Genomic DNA, 23,376 nt, shown 5'->3' with positions numbered 1-23,376 from the left:
TGCCCTTGTAAAGAAGGTGTATTCTGCAGTCATTGGGTGGAATATTCTATAGGTATCAGTTAGGTTGAGAAGTTTGACAGCATGGTTGAAGTCTTCTATATCCTTGCTGATTTTCTGCCTAGGTTTTCTACTAGTTATTTAGAGAAGGGTATTGAAATCTCTAACAATTACTGTTGAGTTGTATATTTCTCCTTTCAGTTATGTCAGTTTTTGCTTTATGTGTTTTGAGACTCTTGTTATGTATGAATACCTTTATAATTGTTTTATCTTCCTGATATAATGACTCTTTTATCATTATGAAATATCTTTGTCTCTTGTTACATTTCTTGTCTTAAAATCTAGTTTGTCAGGCTTCCCTGGTGGCACAGTGGTTGAGAGTCTGCCTGCCGATGCAGGGGACACGGGTTCGTGCCCCTGTCCGGGAAGATCCCACATGCCGTGGAGTGGCTGGGCCCATGAGCCATGGCCGCTGGGCCTGCACGTCTGGAGCCTGTGCTTCGCAATGGGAGAGGCCAAAGCGGTGAGAGGCCTGCATACCACCAAAAAAAAAAAAAAAAAAAAATCTAGTTTGTCTGTATTAAGAGCCACTTCAGCTCTCATATTGTTGCTATTTGCATTCTTTTGCTTTCAATCTATTTGTGTTTTGAATCTAAAATATAGACTGCATATAGTTGGATCTTACTTCTTTGACCAATTTGACAATCTCTGCATATTGATTGGAGTGTTTAGAACATTCACATTTAATGTAATTATTGATTAGTTTGAGCTACACTTATCTTGCTAATTATTTTCTATATGCATTCTGTCTTTTTTATTCCCCTGTTCTTCCTTTACTGTCTTCTTTGGTGTGAAACAATGTTTTAAAATCTACTATTTATATTTCTCTGTTGATTTTTCAACTATATATTTTGAGTTCATTTCTTATTGGTTGGCCTATGGATTGTAATATGCATTCTAACATATCACAATATACTTCATATTTTTTACCTACTTAATTCTGGAAATATATAAAAGCTTTACTCCAACAGAACATCATTCTCACCCACCTCTTTTGTGCTATTATTGTTATATTGTCATTACATCTCTCTCTCTGTAAACCCAGCAATGTGATGTTATACTTGGAACTGTATATTATCTTATGAATTTTAAAGAAGTCAGGATAACAAAGGAAAAATATATTTATAGAATCTTTTATATTAACTCCCATTTTTCCTATTTTTGGTGCTTTTCACTTCTTTCTGTGGATTCACATTCTCTGGTGTTATTTCCTTTTAGTCTGAAAGAGTATTGCTTGTAAGACAGGTGTGCTAGCAGCAAACTCACTTATCTTTGCTTATCTAGAGCATCTTTATTTTGCCTTATTGTTTTGAGGGCTAGTTTTGCTGGATATAGTATTCTTGGTTGGTAATTTTCCCCTAGCACTTTTAGTATGTCATCCCACTGTCTTCTCATATCAAATATTTAAATGGGAAGTCAACTGTTAATCAGGTTGGGGCTCCTTAGTATGTGATCATTTCTCTTTGCCTTTTTTTCTTCCCCAACAGCTTGACAACAATATATTTGTGTATGAATTCTTTGTGTTTATTCTACTTGTGCTTTGTTGTGCTCCTTTGGTGTGTAAGTTAATGTTTTCATCAAATTTGGTAAAATTTTCTGCAATTATTTCTTCATATATTTTTTTCTGCCCCCATTTCTTTCTCCTCTCCTTTGGCAGACTACATCACACACATGTTAATATACTTGATTTAGTCCCATAGTTCTCTGAGGTTCTGTTTATTTTCTTCAATCTTTTTTTTAACCCTCTCTTTTTCAGATAGGATAATTCTTTAAATGTCTCTTCAAGTTCAGTGACTCTTTTGCCATCTTGAATCTGTTGCCAAGCCACTCTAGTGAATATTTTATTTCATTTATTGTATGTTTCAATGCCAAAACTCCAAATTGGTTCTTTTTTTAATGTATAAATTTTATCTCCTTATTGAGATTCTCTATTTGTTGAATAATTTGTCCTACTTTCCTTTAATTATTTAAACATAGTTTCTTTCAGTTGCTTGAATATATTTATAATAGCTGCTTTAAAGTCTTTATCTGCTGAATTCAACACCTAGAAGCACTTAGAGATAGTTTCTATTGGCTGCTTTTTTTTCCTTGAGTATGGATCATACTTTCTTATTTCTTTGCATTTTTCATTTTGCTGTGGCTGTTGTTTTTCTTGTTGAAAACTGGAAATTATTGAGAATATACTGTAGCAACTTTGGATTCTGGATTCTGATCCCGCCATCATCCAAGTTTGTTTATGTTACTTGCTTTTTTGTTTAGTAACCTGTCTGGGTTAAACCTGTGAAATCTGTATTCCTTATAGTGTGTTGGCCATTAAGGTTTCTGCTCTTTTTTTTCCTTGTTTTTATTTTTAAGCCTGGGTGCTGAGTGTTCACTTCTATACTTGCTTAGCTTTGAGGTCAGCAGGTCTTTTTCATGAGACCCAAAATCTCTCAGGTCTCAAATTTAGGTGCTGAATGTGTAGTAAGTGCCCAAGAAGTGTTTGTTATTTCTTCTGCTGCTTCTCCTTTCCTTCTTCAGTTGATGTTAAGTGAAGTAGATTGAAGTCTTCCTGATTGGTACTGGAGGCCTGTCAGAAGGGGTCTTCATGAATATTTATTAAACATCTGGCTCTATGCAGGACACTTCATATACACTGCCTCATGTAGTTCTTACATCTCTGTGGGGGTAGATATAAACATTCCAGCTTTACTGGTATAAAACAAAGGCAGTGAGAATTTAAGTAACTAGCCTCAAGTCCCATAGCAAATAAATTTTAATTCATGTGTGTTTGATTTCAAAGCTCTAGCTCTTTCCACTGTAGTGTGTGATCTCTGCATTTTAACTATGTTTTATATTTTCTTGGAAGGAGCCCTGTACCCAGACGGAACATATGGAAGTAACAAGGATGATGACAATGTTCCTCCTGGCAAAAACTATACCTATGTCTGGCCAGTGAGAGAAGAATATGCTCCTTCCCCAGCAGATGCAAATTGCCTGACCTGGGTGTACCATTCGCACATCGATGCCCCTAAGGACATCTGCTCTGGGCTAATTGGCCCACTGCTGGTGTGCAAAGAGGGTAAGATGTCTCTTTCCCACCCTCTCTGTCCCTAAGAGCCTATTCCCAGGTGTGTTGAAAAGTGTATATAATCTTCAGGTCGTCTTGTCTACCTCCCTTGCTTCACACAGAGTGTGCCTCTTCTTCCAAACTTTCTGTAAGATTAAAGAAATTCTTCTAAAATAGAAGATCCATAACAGGGAAAATAATTCAAGCTTCTGCCTAAAAAATCATAGCATTCTGAAACTTACATGCTTTAAAAAAATACACACCAACACCACACATAGGAAAGTGTAAAATGTAGTCAAATGACCAGGAATGCTTTTGCTTTATTATTTCACCCACATAATCACTTTGCTATTTTATTCCCTATTAATTGATTTAGTGTATCTGTGCTCTGTCAGTAAAGTATATTTCCTTTAAGGACAGCCAGGTTTCCAAGTCTGTGGTTGTGAGGATTTCTGTTTTATGAGTTTTCTATGGTTCTATCATTTCCATCAAAGCCTTTCACTGATTTTATGTTGTGGGTTACTCTTGTACATGTAGGTCTTTCAAACTTACCTGATACCATTGGCAGGAAGAAAAGCTCATCTTGATTTAGTCCACTTTGAATTTTTTTCTTACTCTTTTGAATATGCCTGATAGGTATCCTGCATAAATATTCAGGGACAAGGACTGATGTGGATCAAGAGTTTGTTATAATGTTTACTGTTGTGGATGAGAATCAAAGCTGGTACCTTGAGGAAAATATCAGACATTTCTGCACTGACCCTGATTCAGTTGACAAAGAAGATGTTGTTTTCCAGAAGAGTAACAAAATGCACGGTGAGTGCCTCTCATGTTATCAAGTACATACTGACTGCCTTTTGTGTATCTGGCACTACACGGGATACAGAACACACAGAAATATTAAACCTAGTTTTCCAAGATTTATAACTTTGTAATGAGAATAATAAGAAAGTGAAGAAACATAATCCCTGTCAGAACCTAAAACAAAGAGAGCAAGAAAAGAAGAAAGGAACAGAGAGGAACTACAAAAACTGACAGCAATTAACAAATGGAAATAAGCACATACTTATCAATAATAACTTTAAATGTAAATGGACTAAGTTCTCCATTCAAAAGACATAAAGGGGCTGAATGGGTTAAAAAAAAACAACAGCAAAAAAAACAAAACCCATCTATATACTATGTACAAGAGACACACTTTAGTTGTAAGGACACACGTAGACTGACTTTGAAGGGATGGAAAAAACTATTCCATGCAAATGGAAACCAAAAGAAAGTTGGAGTAGCTACACTTATATCAAACTTTAAATTGACTTTAAAACAAAGACTATAATAAGAAGGGTGTTACATAATGGGCAATCCAACAAGAATATATAACATTTAAAATATTTGTGCACCCAACACAGAAGTGCTTAAATATATAAAGCAAATATTAACAAACATAAAGGGAGAAGTAGACAGCAATACAGTAATAGTAAAGTACTTTAATATCCCACTTATATCAATGTAGGTATCCAGAAAGAAAATCAGTTAGGAAACTTTAGCCTTAATCAATATGTTAGATCAGACAGACTTAACAGATACTTATAGAACATTCCATCCAAAAACAACAGGATACACATTCTTCTCAAGTGCACATGGAACATTTTCCAAGATAGATATGTTAGGCCATAAAACAAGTCTTAATAAATAAATTTAAGAGGATTGAAATTATATCAAGCATCTTTTCTGACCACAATGATGTGAAACTAGAAATTAATTACATGAAGAAAACTGGAAAATTCACAAACATGCGGAGATTAAACAGCATGTTACTGAACAACCAACATATTGAAGAAGAAATCAAAAGAGAAATTTTTTAAAAACTTGAAACAAATGAAAATAGAAATGTAATATATCAAAATTTATGGGATGCAGCAAAAGCAGTTCTAAGAGGGAAGTTCATAGTGATAAATGCCTACCTCAAGAAACAAAAAAAGTTGCAAGTATGCAACCTAACTTTACACCTCAAAGAACTAGAAAAAGAAAAAATTAAGCCCAAAGTTACTAGAAGGAAGGAAATAACAAAGATTAGAGCAGAAATAAGTGAAATAGATACTAAAAAGACAATAAAAAAATCAATAAAACTAAGATCTGGTTCTTTGAGAAGATAAACAAAATTAACAAACATTTAACTAGACTCACTAAGAAAAAAACAGAAAGGTCTCAAATAAATAAAATCAGAGATGAAAGATGAGATATTATAACTGACACCACAGAAATAAGAAGGATCATAAGAGACTACTATGAACAAGTATATGCCAACAAATTAGATAACCTATAAGAAATGAATAAGAACCATACAACCTACCAAGACTGAATCAGGATGAAATAGAATCTGAACAGACTGATACTAGCAAGGAGATTGAATCAGTAATCAAAAACCTTCCAACAGGGCTTCCCTGGTGGCGAAGTGGTTGGGAGTCTGCCTGCCGATGCAGGGGACACGGGTTCCTGCCCGGTCCGGGAAGATCCCACATGTCACGGAGTGGCTAGGCGCATGATCCATGGCTGCTGAGCCTGCACGTCTGGAGCCTGTGCTCTGCAATGGGAGAGGCCACAGCAGAGAGAGGCCCATGTACTGCAAAACAAAAACAAAAAAAACAACCTTCCGACAAACAAAAGTCCAGGAAACAGATGGCTTCACTGGTTAATTCCACAATTCAAAGAAGAATTAATACCAATTCTTTTCAAAATCTTCCAAAAAATAGAAGAGGGAGAACTCTTCCAAACATGTTTTATGAAGCCAGCATTGTGCTGGTACCAAAAGTGGACAAGGATGCCACACAGAAAAAGAAAAAATACAGGCCAGTATTCCTGATGAACACAGATGCAAAAGTCCTCAACAAAATATCAGCAAGCCGAATTCAACAATACATTAAAAGGTTCATACACTGTGATTAAGTGGGATTTATTAATCCATGGGATTTTAACCATGAAAGTACGGTTCAGCTTCCACAAATCCATTAAGGTGATATACCACAGTAACAAAATGAAGGATAAAAATCATATGATCACCACAATAGACACAGAGAAAGCATTTGACAAAATTCAACATCCATTTATAATAAAAACTCTTAACAAAGAGAGTATAAAGGGAACATACCTCAACATAATAAAGACCATATATGACAAGCCCACAGCTAACGTTATACTCAATGGTGAAAAGCTGAAAGTTAATCCTCTAATATCAGGAACAAGAGAAAGATGTGCACTGTTGCCACTTTTATTCAACATAGCATTGGAAGTCCAAGCCCGAGCAATTAGGGAAGGAAAAGAAATAAATTCATCCAAATCCAAAAGGAAGAAGTAACAGTCGTTATTTGCAGATGACATGATACTATATATAGAAAACCCTAAAGGCTCCAAAAAACTGTTAGAACAAATAAGTAAATTTGAGGGATATAAAATCAATACACAAAAATCTGTTGCAGTTCTTTGCATTAAATGAATTATCAGAAAGAGAAATTAAGAAAACAATCTCACAACTGCCTCAAAAAGAATAAAATACCTAGGAATAAATTTAACCACAGAGGTGAAAAAACCATATATTGAAAATTATGACATTAATAAAAAAATTTAAGAAGACACAAATAAATGGAAAGATATTCTGTGTCCATGGATTGAATGAATTAATATTGTTAAAATGTTCATACTACCCAAAGCAATCTATAGTCACAATGCAATCTCTATTAAAATCCCAATGGTATTTTTTACAGAAATAGAACAATCGAAAAATTTGTATGGAACCACAAAAGACCCTGAATAGCCAAAGCAATCTTGAGAAAGAACAAAGCTAGAGGCATCGTGATCCTTGAGTTTAAATGATATTACAAAACCATAGTAATTAACACAGTATGATATTGGCATAAAAACAGACACAGAGATCAATGGAACAGAATAGAGAGCCCTGAAATAAACCCATGTAAGAATATACAAGCGGAAATGGACAGTCTCTTCAATTAATGGTGTTGGGAAAATTGACCAGCCACATACAAAAGAATGAAGGTGGACCACTGTCTTACACACATACACAAATATTAACTCAAATTGGATTAAAGACTTGAATATAAGATCTGAAATTCTAGAACTCCTAGAAGAAAACATAGGTGGTGAGCTCCTTGACATAGGTCTTGGTAATGATTTTTTTAATCTGACACCAAAAGCAAAAGCAACAAAAGCAAAAATAAACAAGTGGGACTACATCAAACTAAAAACTTCTGCACAGCAAAGGAAACCATCAACGAAATGAAACGCCAACTGACTGAATGGGAGAAAATATTTGTAAATTGTATATCTGATAAGAAACTAATATCCAAATATATAAAGAACTCATACAACTCAATAGCAAAAAGCCAAACAATCTTATTTTTTTTAAATGAGCAGAAGATCTGAATAGATATATTTCTGAAGAAGAAATAGAGATGGCCAATAGGTATGTGAAAAGATGCTCAACATCATTACTCATCAGGAAATGCAAATCAAAACCACAGTGAGAGGGGCTTCCCTGTGGTCCAGTGGTTAAGACCGAGCTCCCAATGCAGGGGGCCCGGGTTCGATCCCTGGTCAGGGAACTAGATCCCACATGCATACTGCAACTAAAAAAAAAAAAAAGATCCCACACATTGCAACTAAGACCTGGCACAGCCAAATAAATAAATAAATACTAAAAACAAACAAAAAACCCCACGAAATATCACCTCATACCTGTTAGAATGGCTATTATCAAAAAGAGAAGAAATAACAAGTGTAAATTGGTACAGCCACTATGAAAACCAGTATGGAGTTTCCTTAAAAAAACTAAAAAATAAGCAATTCTGCTCCTGGGTATTTATCTGAAGAAAATGAAAACACGAATTCAAAAAGTTATATGCACCCCCCATGATCATTGCAGCATTATTTACAATAGCCAATATATGGAAACAGCCTAAGTGTCCATTGATGGATGAATGGATAAAGAAATTGTGGTATATAATAATAGAATATTATTCAGCCATAAAAAAGAATGAAATCTCGCCATTTGCAACAGCATGGTGGACTTTTAGGGCATTATACTAAGTGAAATAAGTCAGACACGGAAGGCAAATATTGTAAGACCTCTTTTATATGCAGAATCTAAGCAAACAAACAAACAAACAAAACCCCCCAAACCAAGTTCATAGATCCAGAGAACAAATTGGTGGTTAAAGAGGCAGGGGATGGGGATGGGAGAAATGGCAAAAAAAGTAACAAGTCTCATAAGTCCCTTCTAATCCTTTTCTTCTTGCTGCATGCTTTTGTCATTTAAGTAGCTACTATGTGCCAGCTTTCCCACTGTGAGGTAAGACAGGGTTTCTAATTACAAGGAACAGATCTGGTGGGGAAGGTAAATATGTAAATAGAGATGGAGGTAAGAGGTGGCCAAGCTGTCCTAGAAGTATGAACAGTGCTTTTGTTTGCTCCTGATCTCATTGTGTTCACATAACAGCTCGAAGGCTGTTTTCATGCTGCTGATCACTTTTATTGAGTGCTTTTCTCTTGAAAAGACTAATGCTTTTCATTCCTTTCTGGGACTGTATTTTACCAAAGAAATCATGCCTTTCTGCACAAAAACATTACAAGCAATAATCTGTGCTAATTTTCAACTGTGCTAGAGCATGTGTTACCATTTCTACTGGATCTGCTTGCCTCTGCAGGGGAATCTCTCCCACTAGTGCTTCTGTTTTTCAGCGCTCAATGGATACCTCTTTGGAAACTTCCCCGAGCCTGATATGTGTGTTGGTGAATCGGTGTCCTGGCACCTATTTGGAATGGGGAATGAGATAGACATCCATTCCATCTATTTTTATGGCAACACCTTCATCAGCAGAGGCCATCGGACTGATGTCGTCAACCTCTTCCCAGCCACCTTCCTGACAACAGAAATGATAGTTGAGAATCCTGGGAAGTGGATGATAACCTGCCAAGTCAGTGATCACTTTCAAGGTAAAAAGGACAGAGACCAGTGTAGAGATGCTTACAATGGTACAATTAAACCATGCAATCAATGGTGCTCATTCAGTGCCTGCTGTTGGATAGATTCTTGTACGTGTTATATTTAATTAAATATTAAACATAGGAAAAATGTATGATGTCTATTTGGCATCTTATCAACAGGTATTTATTAGTCACATCCCTATGAACCAGGTAAGAGGTGATTGAAAGAAATGATAAGACCTTCTATGAACCTGGAATCTAGTAGTTAAATATAGTTAGACATTTACAAAATGAATAAAACTTGAGGCAGAATGATAAATGCTCTTTAAGTGCTTTATCACTTTGCTGGAGCAGAGAGGCTTCCTGAGGAGGTGGTCCCTAATCTGAGCCTAGAAAGGTTAGGAATTTGATAGATGAAGAAGGGGAAAAAGGTTTTCCCAGCAGAGGAAGCAACATGGACTGGGAAAAACACATGGGCAATTGTAAATAGAATAATAAATTTTTAGCACTGAAAAGGAATTTATAGATAATCTGGACCAATCCCCCATCCAATTCTTGAATTCTCTTTTGGACATCTCTTTTTTAAATTTTTATTTCATTTTATATTGGAGTATATTTGATTTACAATGTGTTAGTTTCAGGTGTACAGCAAAATAAGTTATACATATTCTTATATCTATTCTTTTTCAGATTCTTTTCCTATATAGGTTATTACAGAGTATTGAGTATAGTTCCCTGTGCTATACAGTAGGTCCTTGTTGATTACCTATTTTATATATAGTAGTGTGTATATGTTAATCCCAGCCTAGTAATGTAGCAGCTTGTTTCATCTCTGGGCTGCTCTGTGAGAACATTCTTCCTTATATTGAGACACAATGCAATGATGGGTACAAAATCCTATGAAAGATGAATGATTAACATTTGTTGACAAATACCTGTTGAATGATTTGGTTCAGGTTCCTTGGGAATAGGTCTTTACTTAGCTGGACCTTAGGCTTATGTCAGAGGAGTGATGAAGGAAAAGCCTTAGAGAGGTCAATTGGGCCCCAGGCAAGCATCTTTGAATGGCAAGACTAAGGATTGTCTAGAAGGCAAGAGTAAGTCCTTCTAGATCCTTAGGCACACTAGCGCCATGATCAGTGCAGTGGTTTAGGAAGATAAATATGATGCCTGTGTGCAGAAAGGACACAATGGAGAGACTCTGGCTACTGGATGCCAGTTAAGAAGCATTGGCAACATTAGAGTTATGACATATTAAAAGTTTGGCCTAACATGAATATAAAAACAAGAATATAAAAAGAAAATGTGTCAACGGGATAAACATAGAAGAAATAATGTGTGATTCCACTTGGATACTGACAAACTACACACAGTCACTATGAGGTCAGGGATGCAGCTCTTCAGGGCTGCTTTCATAACACATTTTTGTTCCCATCAACCTTAAGCAAACCTCACATTTGTCCACTGGGTTATTCCAGTTAAATTCAATTCAGCAAATGAGCTGCTCAGTTAATATGTATAACACACTCTCCTGGGAAGACAAAGATGAACAAGACAAGGTTACTATTCTTCCCTGCTCCTACCCCCAGCTTTATTGAGGTATAATTGACAAATAGGATTTGTATGTATTTAAGAGGTACAACTTGATGTTTTGCTATACTTGTAAGGTGTGATTACCTTACACTCAAGCTAATTAATATACCTATTACCTCATGTAGTTAAACATTTTTGTTGTGGTGGTGGTGAGAACACTTGAGAGCTCAAAGAATACAGAGTTTCAGTTATGCAAGATGAATGGGTTCTGGAGGTCTAATATACCCCATGGTGACTACAGTCAACAATACTGTGTGGTATACCTGAAACTCCCTAAAAGGGTAAATCGTAAGTATTCTCCACACATGATCCCTAAATCTGAGAAGAAACTAATCAAGGCATTAGCAGCCATTTGAGATTAGTAAGATTGCTAAACGTGGCCAGTAGTTGTGGACATAAGCTGGAATACGTTACTGAAATACATTTCCTAAATTGTCCATAGCCTCAGAAAAAAATGTTTAAAAATTAGAAGATACATATAATTCAATTTTAAAATTAGTAATTACCTCTAGAGATAATGGTGTCACATTTTGATGAATATCCTTCCTATTTTCTAGACCTTAATATATAAATGCTTATGTTATATATAAAATGAAATCAATCTATTAATAGTGCCCTGTAGCTTACTTTTCCACTTGTTAATATACCAGAAATAAATTTATATGTCAGTGAATATAGATCTACTACATCGTCGTTAATCCTTCCAGTGTCCTTTGTAAGGAGATTACAATTTACTTAACCAACAGTCTTTATTAACACTTATATTTTCCCTATTTTTTGCTGAACACTCATAAACATCAATTTATAGAAATGTTTGTACTTTGTCTGACATTCCTTGGGAAAACTACTAGATTTAGAATTCCTGGGTTGAAGAGTTTAATTTTTTTTAAGCTATGGACATATATTGCTGAATTCTCCTTTAGAAATTGTTACTCTTCACTCAGTGTGTGAGCATTCCCTTTTCCCTGTTCATCTGACAACACTGATAATTACTAGTCTTTCTAGTCTTTACCAATCTCATAAATGAACAACAGTACCACTTGATTACTATTAAGGTTGAACTTTTCTTTTTTCTTCATTTGTTCATGGGTCAGCAGTATTTCTTCTGTGAATAACCTATAAATGTCCCTTGCACATTTTCTATTGGGATATTTACTTTTTTCTTTCTTAATTATCAAAGGTATTTACATATTAATCTTTTGTCATATGTGCTAAAATATCCCCCTACCCACTGTTTATTTTTTACTTTTAACTTTGTTTATGGTCCTGTTTTCCGTACAAAAGTTTTAAATGTTCATGAAGTCAAATCTATCATTCTTTTCCTGTATGATTTCTTTTTGGAGCATTTATACCTTGGCTCATGGATTTCCTCTCTTCTGCAGCTGGCATGCTGGGGCAATACAATGTTGGTAACTGCAAAAGTGGTATTTTTCACCCCAAGATGAAGGGTCAACAGAGGCGCTATTTTATAGCAGCTGAAAAAATTCTTTGGGATTATGGTCCTCAAGACTATAACAAATTCAGTGGTCTTCCCCTAAATGCCTCTGGCAGGTAAGCTCTCTTTGCTGGTGTTGCTAAGCCTCTCATAAGAGAGGCATCTATTAGGCTTTTCGTTGTGATCTCATTTGTAGTCTAGGCACTGCTCTTATGAGCACATACTGCATAGATAGCATAATGGCATCACTTAAGGAGCTCTGAGCCCTGTAATGTGTACAGCTGAGACATGGAGGAGTATTTATTGCTTCATGATTTGCTGGCTAAATCAAAGCACTAGATTCATTCATTCATCAAACATTTTATGAGCATCTACTGTATGCAAGCTCAGCGTTAAATGCCATGAGAAATACTAAGCTGACAGAGAAGAGAGTAAGGTGCTTGCACATATGAAGCAGACAGTTTTGAAAAGGAAATATGGCAGGACTCTCTCTTTTTGTTTTGTTTTGTTTTGTTTTGTTTTGGCCACCACGCGGCATGTGAGATCTTAGTTCCCTGACCAGGGATCCAACCCGCGCCTCCTGCATGGAAACACAGGGTCTTAACTACTGGACCACCAGGGAAGTCTCAGCAGGACTCTCTTTCATTGGAGATGAACTAGTCAAAGAAGGTTAACCTTTTTGGCTCAAGGACAGCCTGATATAACTTAAGCTCCCTCTATGCAGAATTCCTTTTTCTCCCTGTCCAGTATAATGCCATTTTTTTCTTCCAACTCTAACTCTAATGTCACCTCTTAAGTAAAGCCTCCCCTGACACCTGAATAATTTTCTCTGGGCTTCTGCAGCATATAGTATTTTTTCAAATTTAATCGAACAATTCATTAAGTGGATGCAGACTCCTGTGACTTCTTATTGTAGAATCATATGGAAAGATGTCTGTGAAAGCATTATAAAATGTACAGTGTGATACTAACAAGTATTGCTATTATCCTATAATCCTTTTTTTAACATCTTTATTGGAATATAATTGCTTTACAGTGGTGTGTTAGTTTCTGCTTTATAACAAAGTGAATCAGCTATACATATAAATATATCCCCATATCTCCTCCCTCTTGTGTCTCCCTCGCACCCTCCCTATCCCGCCCCTCCAGGTGGTCACAAAGCACCGAGATGATCTCCCTGTGCTATGTGGCTGCTTCCCACTAGCTAGCTATTTTACATTTGGTAGTGTATATATGTCCATGCCACTCTCTCACTTCATCCTAGCTTACCCTTCCCCCTCCCCGTGTCCTCAAGTCCATTCTCTAAGTCCACGTCTTTATTCCTGTCCTGCCCCTAGGTTCTTCATAACCTTTTTTTTTTTTTTAGATCCCATATATATGTGTTAGCAAACGGTATTTGTTTTTCTCTTTTTGACTTACTTCACTGTGTATGACAGACTCTAGGTCCATCCACCTCACTACAAATAACTCAATTTCGTTTCTTTTTATGGCTCAGTAATATTCCATTGTATGTATGAGCCACATCTTCTTTACCCATTCATCTGTTGATGGACACATAGGTTGCTTCCATGTCCTGACTATTGTAAATAGAGCTGCAATGAACACTGTGGTACATGACTCTTTGGGAATTATGGTTTTCTCAGGGTATATGCCCAGTAGTGGGATTGCTGGGTCGTATGGTAGCTCTATTTTAGTTTTTTAAGGAACCTTCATACTGTTCTCCATAATGGCTGTATCAAATTACATTACCACCAACAGTGCAACAGCGTTCTCTTTTCTCCATACCCTCTCCAGCACTTATTGTTTGTAGATTTTTTGATGATGGCCATTCTGATTGGTGTGAGGTGATACCGCATTGTAGTTTTGAGACATGGGTTTTGAGTCATTTCTCTAATGACTAGTGATGTTGAGCATCCTTTCACGTGTTTGTTGGCAATCTGTATATCTTCTTTGGAGGAATGTCTATTTAGGTCTTCTGCCCATTTTTGATTGGGTTGTTTGTTTTTTTTTTTTTTTTGATATTGAGCTGCATGAGCTGCTTGCAAAGGATAATGCTGTATCCTTGGCTTCCTGTGGCCATCCAGGCCTGCATCCCCAGCAAGAATCTATCCTATAATCCTTTTAATGTTTGAGGGATTGTTTTAAAAATTGTCTTTGTGGTCAATAAGATACCCTTTGTTTCTTTCATTGTAAATGTCATTCATTCATTCATTCTTCCACCAAACCAATGCACTTGAGGCTTGCCTAAAGAATTTGTGTGGATCATATACAAAAAACTCTTTGATATGAACATTCTCTATTGACCAGTATTTCTCCATAAACAAAATAATGAAAATTAACTTTGAAAATTATTTCTTAGAAGCCTTCCAGAATTCAGAAGCTCCTTATAAAATATGAAATATTAAGCTATATTCAATCAATATTTAATGTAATATGTGACAGCACAATGTACTGAATGACATAAGGGATGCAGGGAGGTCTAAGACAATGTTCCCAACCTCAGGTAGAGAAAGATGCTGAATGCACAGGAGAAGAGAAGTGATTTTGAAAGTTACAAATAAGATTTAGATGAGTTGTCCAGACAGTGAGTTCTCTGCACATTCAGAGAGAGCTACGATAACCAGAAAGACTTCACAGAGGAAGTGGAACTTAAATAGGGTCTTAAAGAATGGTAGAATTTATATAAGTGAATTGTAAAGAGAGGGAAATTTTAGATGCAGAGGTTAATGCAAAGCATCTGCCATAAAGCAGAGTGATTAGATCGGAGAGTGAATGCCTGGTGTGGGGGATTTGCATGGGGAATGGGCACTCACATAGAGCAATGCAGAGAGAATTGGGGTAAACTGGATATCCATTGCAGAGGCCCTCCAATCATTTGAACTTTACTTGATTGGCAATTGACAATTGAAAGCAACTGAAGATTTTGGAGCAAGTAAAATGACACTAAAAATTACTATTTTGAAGATTAATGTAGTAGTAGTGTGTATGCTGAGAAAAAAATTGAATGTATGGACACCAAGGGGGGAAAGCTGTGGGGGGGATTAATTGGGAGATTGGGACTGACATATATACACTAATATGTATAAAATAGATAGCTAATAAGAACCTGCAAATAAAAAAATTCAAAAAAAATGCAATTTAAAAAAAGGTAAAAAAAAAAAAAAAGAGTAAGCCAATGTGAGGTAGACGATGCTGCATGCACAGTTAGGAGGTTTATATAATGGTCCAAGCACAAGGTGAGGAGGACATGCATGTACTGGGGTTGTGACCATGGGAAGAAAGGAAAGGAAAAGATGGAGAAATGAAGGTGAAGAAAAGGAAGGGTGCAAAATAAATGGTTACAAAGTCAGGATGAACAAGATAAGGAGTTGAGGCAGAAAAAGAAGACAAAGCCTGCACGTCTGCAAGAGTGATGGCACCGTTGACAGAAATAGAATAGAGAAAGTACTAATTGGATACTAATTAGTATATTCGTATTAATACTAATTGGATATTAGTACTAATTAGTAATAGTACTAATAGTTATATCATCGTATTTCACAGCTTTGAAATTTGGTATTTCATGTATATAGTTTGTACAGTAACTCCATTGATTAAATTATTTGATTAACTAGACACTCCATTCCTTAATCATGCCACATATCAGAGCATACTCTATGCAGAGTCTATTCATATTGACATCAGCAAGAGATAGAGGGATGCTTATTCTGCAAAGAAACCAGTTAGCTCTTGGTTACTTTGTAGGACATCATTCTGGGATACCAATAAGGATAATGAAGGAGTTTGCCTGTGCCTTCTTCAGTTGCTGGACCTCTGGGGAAGAAAGTACAATGGCTAAGAGAGAAATGAGCTTGAGCATCAAACAGCTTCTGAAGAATTTTAAGGCTGGTTCACTATTCCTGGGAACTTTGTTGAAGACTGTGCTATCTTTTCTGGAGATAAGGGTCGATAAGTGGGCTAAAGGCAATACAGTAAAGCTCCATAATTAAGGCACTTGGTAGATATGCAGAGGTGTGATCTCAGCCAACTTCCTATTCTTTCCACAGTGACTCTGAGCTCTACTTCACACAAGGGGACAACAGAATAGGAGGAAAATATTGGAAGGCTCAGTATATAGAGTATGTTGATGCAACTTTTACTCGAAGAAAAAGACTCTCTGAGGCAGAAGCCCACCTTGGAATTCTTGGTACAGTGAAACCATCTGTCATGTTTTAAACAGGGGAAATGTTTTAGTAGGACATGCACACCTAACATGGAATGACTCTTCTCCTGTTCCTATCCACTTCTCTCTTTTCATCCTCTTACCTCTCCTTCTCTTAATATTTCTCAGGTCCCATCATCAAGGCAGAGGTGGGTGATACTCTGTTAGTGACCTTTGCTAACAAAGCCGACAAGGTCTACAGTATTTTGCCCCACGGTGTGATCTATGACAAGGCCTCTGATGCAGCCCCAAATGTAGATGGTAAGTCCCAGCCTCAGCCTTCGTAGGAAACAGGATGAGTGAGCAAAGGACTTAGAACTGGACAGACCTGGTTCAAATCCTGGTCCCTTTACTTACCAGCCCTGTGAGCTTGAGCAGCTATTTCAACCTTCTGAACCTTATTCTTCTCACCTATCAAATGCAGATAATGACACTCACCTCATAGGGCTTTGGAAAAGGATGGAGAGAATTTAGGACAGGGTCTGGCCCACAGTAGGTACTTAGGAAATGTTAATGCCTTTCCTTTTCCCTCAGTAATGTAATAAATCTCAAAGTGATCTACTTTTACAGTCACTCCCACTTCTCTAAGATGGAGAGCTTTTCTGCTGCATTTGGATGGGATCTATGGCTGAAGGCTGAAAGGGAACTCTGATTTCCAATGTTTTGTTGAAATCAAAATCTTACACGTGGTCTTTGCTTTGTCTCTATCGACAAATATTTATTTAAAACCAGTATTATGTGCTTACCATCATACACGGCCTCTCCCAATCACAGAGTATGTAGCACAGGCTCTCTACATGTAAGAAAGGCAGCTTCTACCAAGTGGCTGCAGGAATTATCCTTCCATTCATTATACTGCTTTTGCGAAACTCCTGGTCGCGTTGGAAGCCTTCCCCATCACTACAACAGACATCATGACTCCTGGGATACTTACTTCTTCATGCCCAAGTTTGAGGCCAGTCACATTCCAGAGCAGGTGATGGGGAGGGGACAGAGAAGGAAGGAATGGAGGGAGTATTCCCCCTGTCTACACCCACCCTCCCCTCCCCCTGCTGCAGCAACATTTCCTGTGCCTGCAGTCTCTTCCTTGGTCAAAATGCTCACAATGACTTTTGTGTGTGTGCAGAAAGAACACTAGTGACAGTGCAAATGTCCACATTTTCTATTGTTTAACTCAGAAAACTTACTGGGCACCTTTTTGCAAAGCTCTGGACAAGATACAGAAAGTCTCTGGCCCCAGTCTAGTTGGAGAGATTCAATGTGTTCATTTGGCAATATAATGTGAGGGTTAAGTGCAAAGTCTTTGGAATCAGACAGCCTTGAATTTGAATCCCAGATCTGCCATTTATCAGCTTTGTTACCTTGGGCCTTCACTTACCTCCTGTAACTTGTAGTTATTTGGGTTATTCCTAGTTCAACCTTCTAGATTTCAAACTCTTTAAAGATAAGTCTCTTGTTTAACTTATTGGGGTATCCTCTTCAAGGCCAAGTATAATATATTCCACATAGAAGGTACTCAATGATATTTTATGAATTTACATTTATATATTAATATATAAATGGGCAATTATCGCTCTTCTAACATTTGCTAAACCTGGTAGTTGAGTAAGAAGTAGTACCTGTGTAGATATTAAATGTAATCTGTGAAGAAGATAATCCTTTGATATAAGCTTCTATCTCATGAAACAGCAGATTGTGGCAGTGGCCTCCCTGGTAGGATACAGTGAAAATAACTGTCCTTCCACAAAGTACATCATCAGAGAGAGACATACCAGGGCTGGAAGACCCAGTGTGACAAGTTAGTGTTCTTGGCTATTGCTTTGAATAACTGTTTCATTTATCTCCTCAGGATTTCTGAAACCAGGGGCACACGTTAAGCCAGGTGAAACTTTCACATACAGGTGGACGGTGCCTGAAAGCATAAGCCCAACAGCTGATGATCCCCCCTGTCTGACCTATCTTTACTTCTCAGCTGTTGAGCCAATCAAGGACACCAGCTCTGGCCTTGTAGGGCCTTTGCTAGTCTGTAAAAAGGGCATTCTCAATGCTGATGGGACACAGGTAGGCCATCAAAGGTCACCAAGTTCTTCTCAGGGTTGTATGTGAGAGAGATCAGTAATACGGCTAGAGAGTAAATATTAATAAAGAGTCAGTTACAAAAAGTGATTTTTCCTCATTGCTCTTGAAATTGACTTCTATGAAATGAGGATTTTATTTTATTTTGTTTTTCCTAAATTTAACCTCTGAATTTTAATTTAAGGTAATTTTGATGTAATTAAAATTTTAATTTTCAGATCTTAAATATAAATTTAAGATCTGAAAGTTACATATGTCCACTTAGAAAACCAGGATTTCTGCTTGTTGTGGCTGGAATTTGGTGGGTCTCTTTCCCTATGTATTGCTTTGATTCTAGAAGCTTCAGAGATCTATATGAAATGCAAATTGGGATCTTTTGGGGGGGCAAGTTTTCTCAAACTTGGCCACACATTGGAATCACCTGGGGACCTTTTAAACATCCTTTATTCAGGTGTTCCAGACCAATTAAATCAGAATCTCCAGGTGACTCCAATGTGCAGCCAAGTTTGAGAACCTCTGTAGCTCACCACTATAATCTGGAAATTAGTCACTATGACCAAAGGAACAAGAAAGCAAGTAAACTGTTTCTTGCAAGTCCCAACTTAGAATTTTCAATTAAGTCACACTGATTAGTGTGGCAAAGCATAGCATTTCAAGCTTTGTCTGCATGATATTAAACACATTGATGGAAAAAGGAAAAGCCAGCCATTTAACCATTTTAAATTACTTTACCAAGCAGAAATAGCAAGCTATTTATTTAAATGGTATATTTTGTAATATTTGGCATTAATCCTAGTTCTGTAGAGAAAAGGAACCATTAGGATGTGTATAAAGATAGAAAGAAAACTATTATAAGGAGTTGGCTCACATGACTATGGAGGATGACAAGTTTCAAGATCTGCAGGGTGAGTCAGAGAAAGAGACCCAAGAGACCCAAAAGGCCAGCAGGCTCAAGACCCAGGAGGAGCCTGTGTTTGAGTCTGAGTCCAAAGGCAGGAAAAAGCTGTTGTTCCAGTTCAAAGGCAGGAGGAATCCCCATTTACTTGTGAGAGGGTCAGACTTTTTGTTGTTCTGCTAAGGCCTTCAACTGATTGGATGAGGCCCACCCACATTAAGGAGGGCAATCTGCTTTACTCAGTCTACTGAATCAAATGTTAATCTCATCCAAGCACATCCTCATGGAAACAGCTAGAATAATGTTTGACCAAATATCTGGGCACCCTATAGCCCAGTCAAGTTGGCACATAAAATTAATCATTACACAGGGTCCTATCACCTACCTTCTAACCTTCTCCTGAGCTAATATCCCACTTTTATAGACCCAGTTACATTCCAAATAACTCTCAGATGATGAGGTTCTTCAACTGAACTCCTTTCAATGGTTCCTTCTCATCTTGTGGACAATTGCAATCACAGTTAATAACAGTTAACATTGAGTACTTAGTATTTGCCAGATGTTGTGTTGAGTGTTTTACCTATAGTATCTAATTTACCTTCCAAAAAAACATGAAGTAGGGACTACTCATACTCAGTTTGCAAATGAGGGAATTAGGACTTAGAGAAGACAAGTCATTTGTCCCAGTTTTCACAGCATGTAAGCAGAATGGCACTAGAGCCCAGGATCTTTTAAAATATGTTTGACCCCTTGTCCACCCCCCCAATTTTTTATATTGTATTTTGAAAAATTTTAAGCCTATATTGTTTCTTTCCATAGCCAATGATCTTAAATTATTGCTTTCTAAAACACCATGTGATAAAAGCAGTAAGTGTACATAAGGTATAGTAAGAACATAAAGCAAAGAATTCCCTTATCTTCAATGAAGAGTTAAAGCTTCACAGGGGTGGGACAGCTAAGCTGACCCTTGAAGTTGGATTACAGTGGGAGACCATCAAAGTTGAGGGGGTACACACATAAAGGACAGGCTTGCTGAACCTAGCAAGTTCAGATTGCTGCAAGGATCTTGGCCTTACTTCAGTCCAAGTGCCAGGAGGGAAGGGCTGAGAGATGAGGCTGAACAGGTAGGCAGGGACTGATCACTGTTGAGTTTAGATTGTATTCTCCAGATTAAGTAGAGAGATATGATCAGTTGGCACTGCTGAGGATCCCTCTGGAGCAGGCAGCAGGCTGAAGGGTAGATTGGAAGGGAGCATATTAGAGAAGGGAAGATGGTTGAGGGACAGAAAATACAGTTACCTCTCCGGTTCAGCTTTAAAGAAAAGTAGATTTCAGCAGTTCAGCATGCTGTTTGGTCAGACATGCTCAAAAAAGATGGATTAGGAATATACACAGTGGGAAGTAACCCCTGAATATCAACTCAAATTAACATAACATAGCAAAGTCCATGGGTTACATGAATTCATTATTTCACTCAAAAACACCTATTGAGTGCCTACTTGTCCAGTCATTTTTGTTGGAGCTGGGGATCCAGAGAGGGACCCAAAACTTCCCTACTCTCACAAAGCCTACATTGCAGTGGGGCAACATCAAAAAATATAAGTGCATAAATAAATATAATTTCAGGTGGAGATAAGTGCTATGAAGAAAAGTAAAGTGTGGTAAAGTAGAGTGAGTTTGCAGGCAGGATGGAAGATGAGTGACTGTTTTGTATAAGGTGGTCGGGGAAGGGCACTCTGAGGAGGTGATGTTGGTGTAGGGAATGGAACAGAATAAAGGAGTGAGCCAGGCAAGACCTAGGAGAACCTCCTAGACAATAGGAACAGCACACACACAAAGGCCCTGAGGCAGGAATGAAGTTGGTGTGTTCACAGAAGAGCAAAAGGCCAGGGTAGCTGGAATAAGTTAGGGGGTGAATACACGGAGATGAGGCCAGAGAGAGAGGCCGAGGCCAGGACTTGGAGTCTAGGGTAAGGAAAATAAGACAGTGATGACCAGCCTGAAAATAGGAGTACCACAGGGAAGGAAAGCTTCTAGCAATGACTTATTTCCTCTGAGGAGGTCATATGGACAGGGAGAAGGATATAATGAGGAAGATGAATTTGTTGGGTGTAGAATGAATTTATCAGAATCCTGATTTACAAAATGACCTAGTAAATCTATGGCTGACATTGACCCTAATTTACTTTGTGTCACTTAATTTTGAAAGTGAAATAGAGCTAAGAAGTCCTCCAAGCTGTACTTTAATACATTCATTTCTTTCTTCTCTGTAGAAAGGAATAGACAAGGAATTTTACCTATTATTCACAGTCTTTGATGAGAATCTGAGCAGGTATCTTGATGAAAATATTCAGAAGTTTACCTGGCATCCCTTCAGTGTTGACAAGGAGGACAAAGGGTTTGTGAAGTCCAATCGAATGCATGGTATGAAAAATGTTTTTCCCTCCTGTAAAGGAAAGGCATAATTGCATTTGAAGTGAAAATGTTTGGAATGCTTTAACTATCTTAAGTTTGGTTTCTTGGGTATTGTTCTTGGTCATGAGTAAAATGTTTCGTGGCTTCAGACTCACAAGGTATGGTGAAACCTCCCTATCTCGAGAGATGTGAAACTTAATTAATACTTCTAAAGCACTTTATCAGCCTTAGATAAAGCAATACAAAATTTGAACTAGCAAAGATCACAGTACATCATAAATGTAGAAATTACTGGCAAAATGCCCTCCCTTGGGTTTGCAATAATGTCATTAAGTCTGATAATGCAGCTGATAATTGGAGATAATTATTATCCAGCAAGGCATCTCTTATCAAGTTGTATGTATAACTATCTAAAGTGTTAATTTGTAAAACATTAGCCATTCCTATCCAAGATCTTCATGTAGGAGAAATTAGTTAATTATCCTTCTCTGTCTCTTTTATATCAGTTGTTAACAATAGCAAACCCACATTGTAATTGGTGTGAGTAACATGGGATTCTTGTTAGTCTTGGAGAGATTATCCAAGGTGGCAGAGTAATGCACAAGACTCCAAACTCAAATGGCCACCAGAGTGTGGAGTCAACAAAAATGCCTAGAGGGGAGGGATCAAGATGGTGGAGTAGGAGAATGTGGAATTCATCTCCTCCCACAAACACATCAAAAACACATCTACAGGATACAGAGGAAGATGGCAGAAGAGCAAGACGTGGAGAGCACCTTCCTCCCCACAGATACATCAGAAATACATCTACATGTGGAACAGCTCCTACAGAATACCTACTGAACGCTGGCAGAAGACCTCAGACCTCCCCAAAGGCAAGAAACTCCCCACGTACCTGGGTAGGGCAAAAGAAAAAAGAATAAACAGAGACAAAAGGATAGGGATGGGACCTGCACCAATGGGAGGGAGCCGTGAAGGAGGAAAGATTTCCACACACTAGGAAGCCCCCACGCCGGGCGGAGACTGCGGGTGGCGGAGGGGGAAGCTTCAGAGCCATGGAGGAGAGCACAGCAACAAGGGTGCGGAGGGCAAAGCGGAGAGATTCCCACACAGAGGATCGGTGCCAACCAGCACTCACCAGCCCGAGAGGCTTGTCTGCTCACCCGCCGGGACGAGCGGGGGCTGGGAGCTGAGGCTTGGGCTTCGGAGGTCGGATCCCAGGGAGAGGACTGGGATTGGCGGCGTGAACACAGCCTGAAGGGGCTAGTGCACCACAGCTAGCCGGGAGGGAGTCCGGGAAAAAGTCTGGACCTGCCGAAGAGGCAAGAGACTTTTTCTTCCCTCTTTGTTTCGTGGTGCGCGAGGAGAGGGGATTAAGAGCGCGGCTTAAAGGAGCTCCAGAGATGGACGCGAGCCGCGGCTAACAGCGCGGACCCCAGAGACGGGCATGAGACGCTAAGGCTGCTGCTGCCGCCACCAAGAAGCCTGGGTGCAAGCACAGGTCACTACCCACACCTCCCCTCCCGGGAGCCTGTGCAGCCCGCCACTGCCAGGGTCCCGTGATCCAGGGACAACTTCCCCGGGAGAACGCGTGGCGCGCCTCAGGCTGGTGCAACGTCATGCTGGCCTCTGCTGCCGCAGGCTCGCCCCGCATCCGTACC

The 23,376-nt window shown here is 38.3% G+C and overlaps 1 protein-coding gene across 1 annotated transcript in view; it reads left to right on the top strand.

Annotated features, from left to right (window-relative positions):
* The window catches only part of HEPHL1 (hephaestin like 1), a 72,350-nt gene that overhangs the window by 17,788 nt on the left and 31,186 nt on the right, over positions 1-23,376 (top strand). The window contains exons 3-10 of the mRNA XM_060104488.1: positions 2,906-3,118; positions 3,743-3,922; positions 8,855-9,109; positions 12,076-12,244; positions 16,175-16,314; positions 16,459-16,590; positions 18,179-18,390; positions 21,574-21,724. Of these exons, the coding sequence (XP_059960471.1) occupies positions 2,906-3,118; positions 3,743-3,922; positions 8,855-9,109; positions 12,076-12,244; positions 16,175-16,314; positions 16,459-16,590; positions 18,179-18,390; positions 21,574-21,724 (1,452 nt within the window). The remainder of the gene's footprint in view (positions 1-2,905; positions 3,119-3,742; positions 3,923-8,854; positions 9,110-12,075; positions 12,245-16,174; positions 16,315-16,458; positions 16,591-18,178; positions 18,391-21,573; positions 21,725-23,376) is intronic.

The sequence above is a fragment of the Mesoplodon densirostris genome, chromosome 7 (assembly GCF_025265405.1).
Source record: "Mesoplodon densirostris isolate mMesDen1 chromosome 7, mMesDen1 primary haplotype, whole genome shotgun sequence".
NCBI classification, from domain to species: domain Eukaryota; kingdom Metazoa; phylum Chordata; class Mammalia; order Artiodactyla; family Ziphiidae; genus Mesoplodon; species Mesoplodon densirostris.
This window is presented reverse-complemented; position numbering and strand designations above follow the sequence as displayed.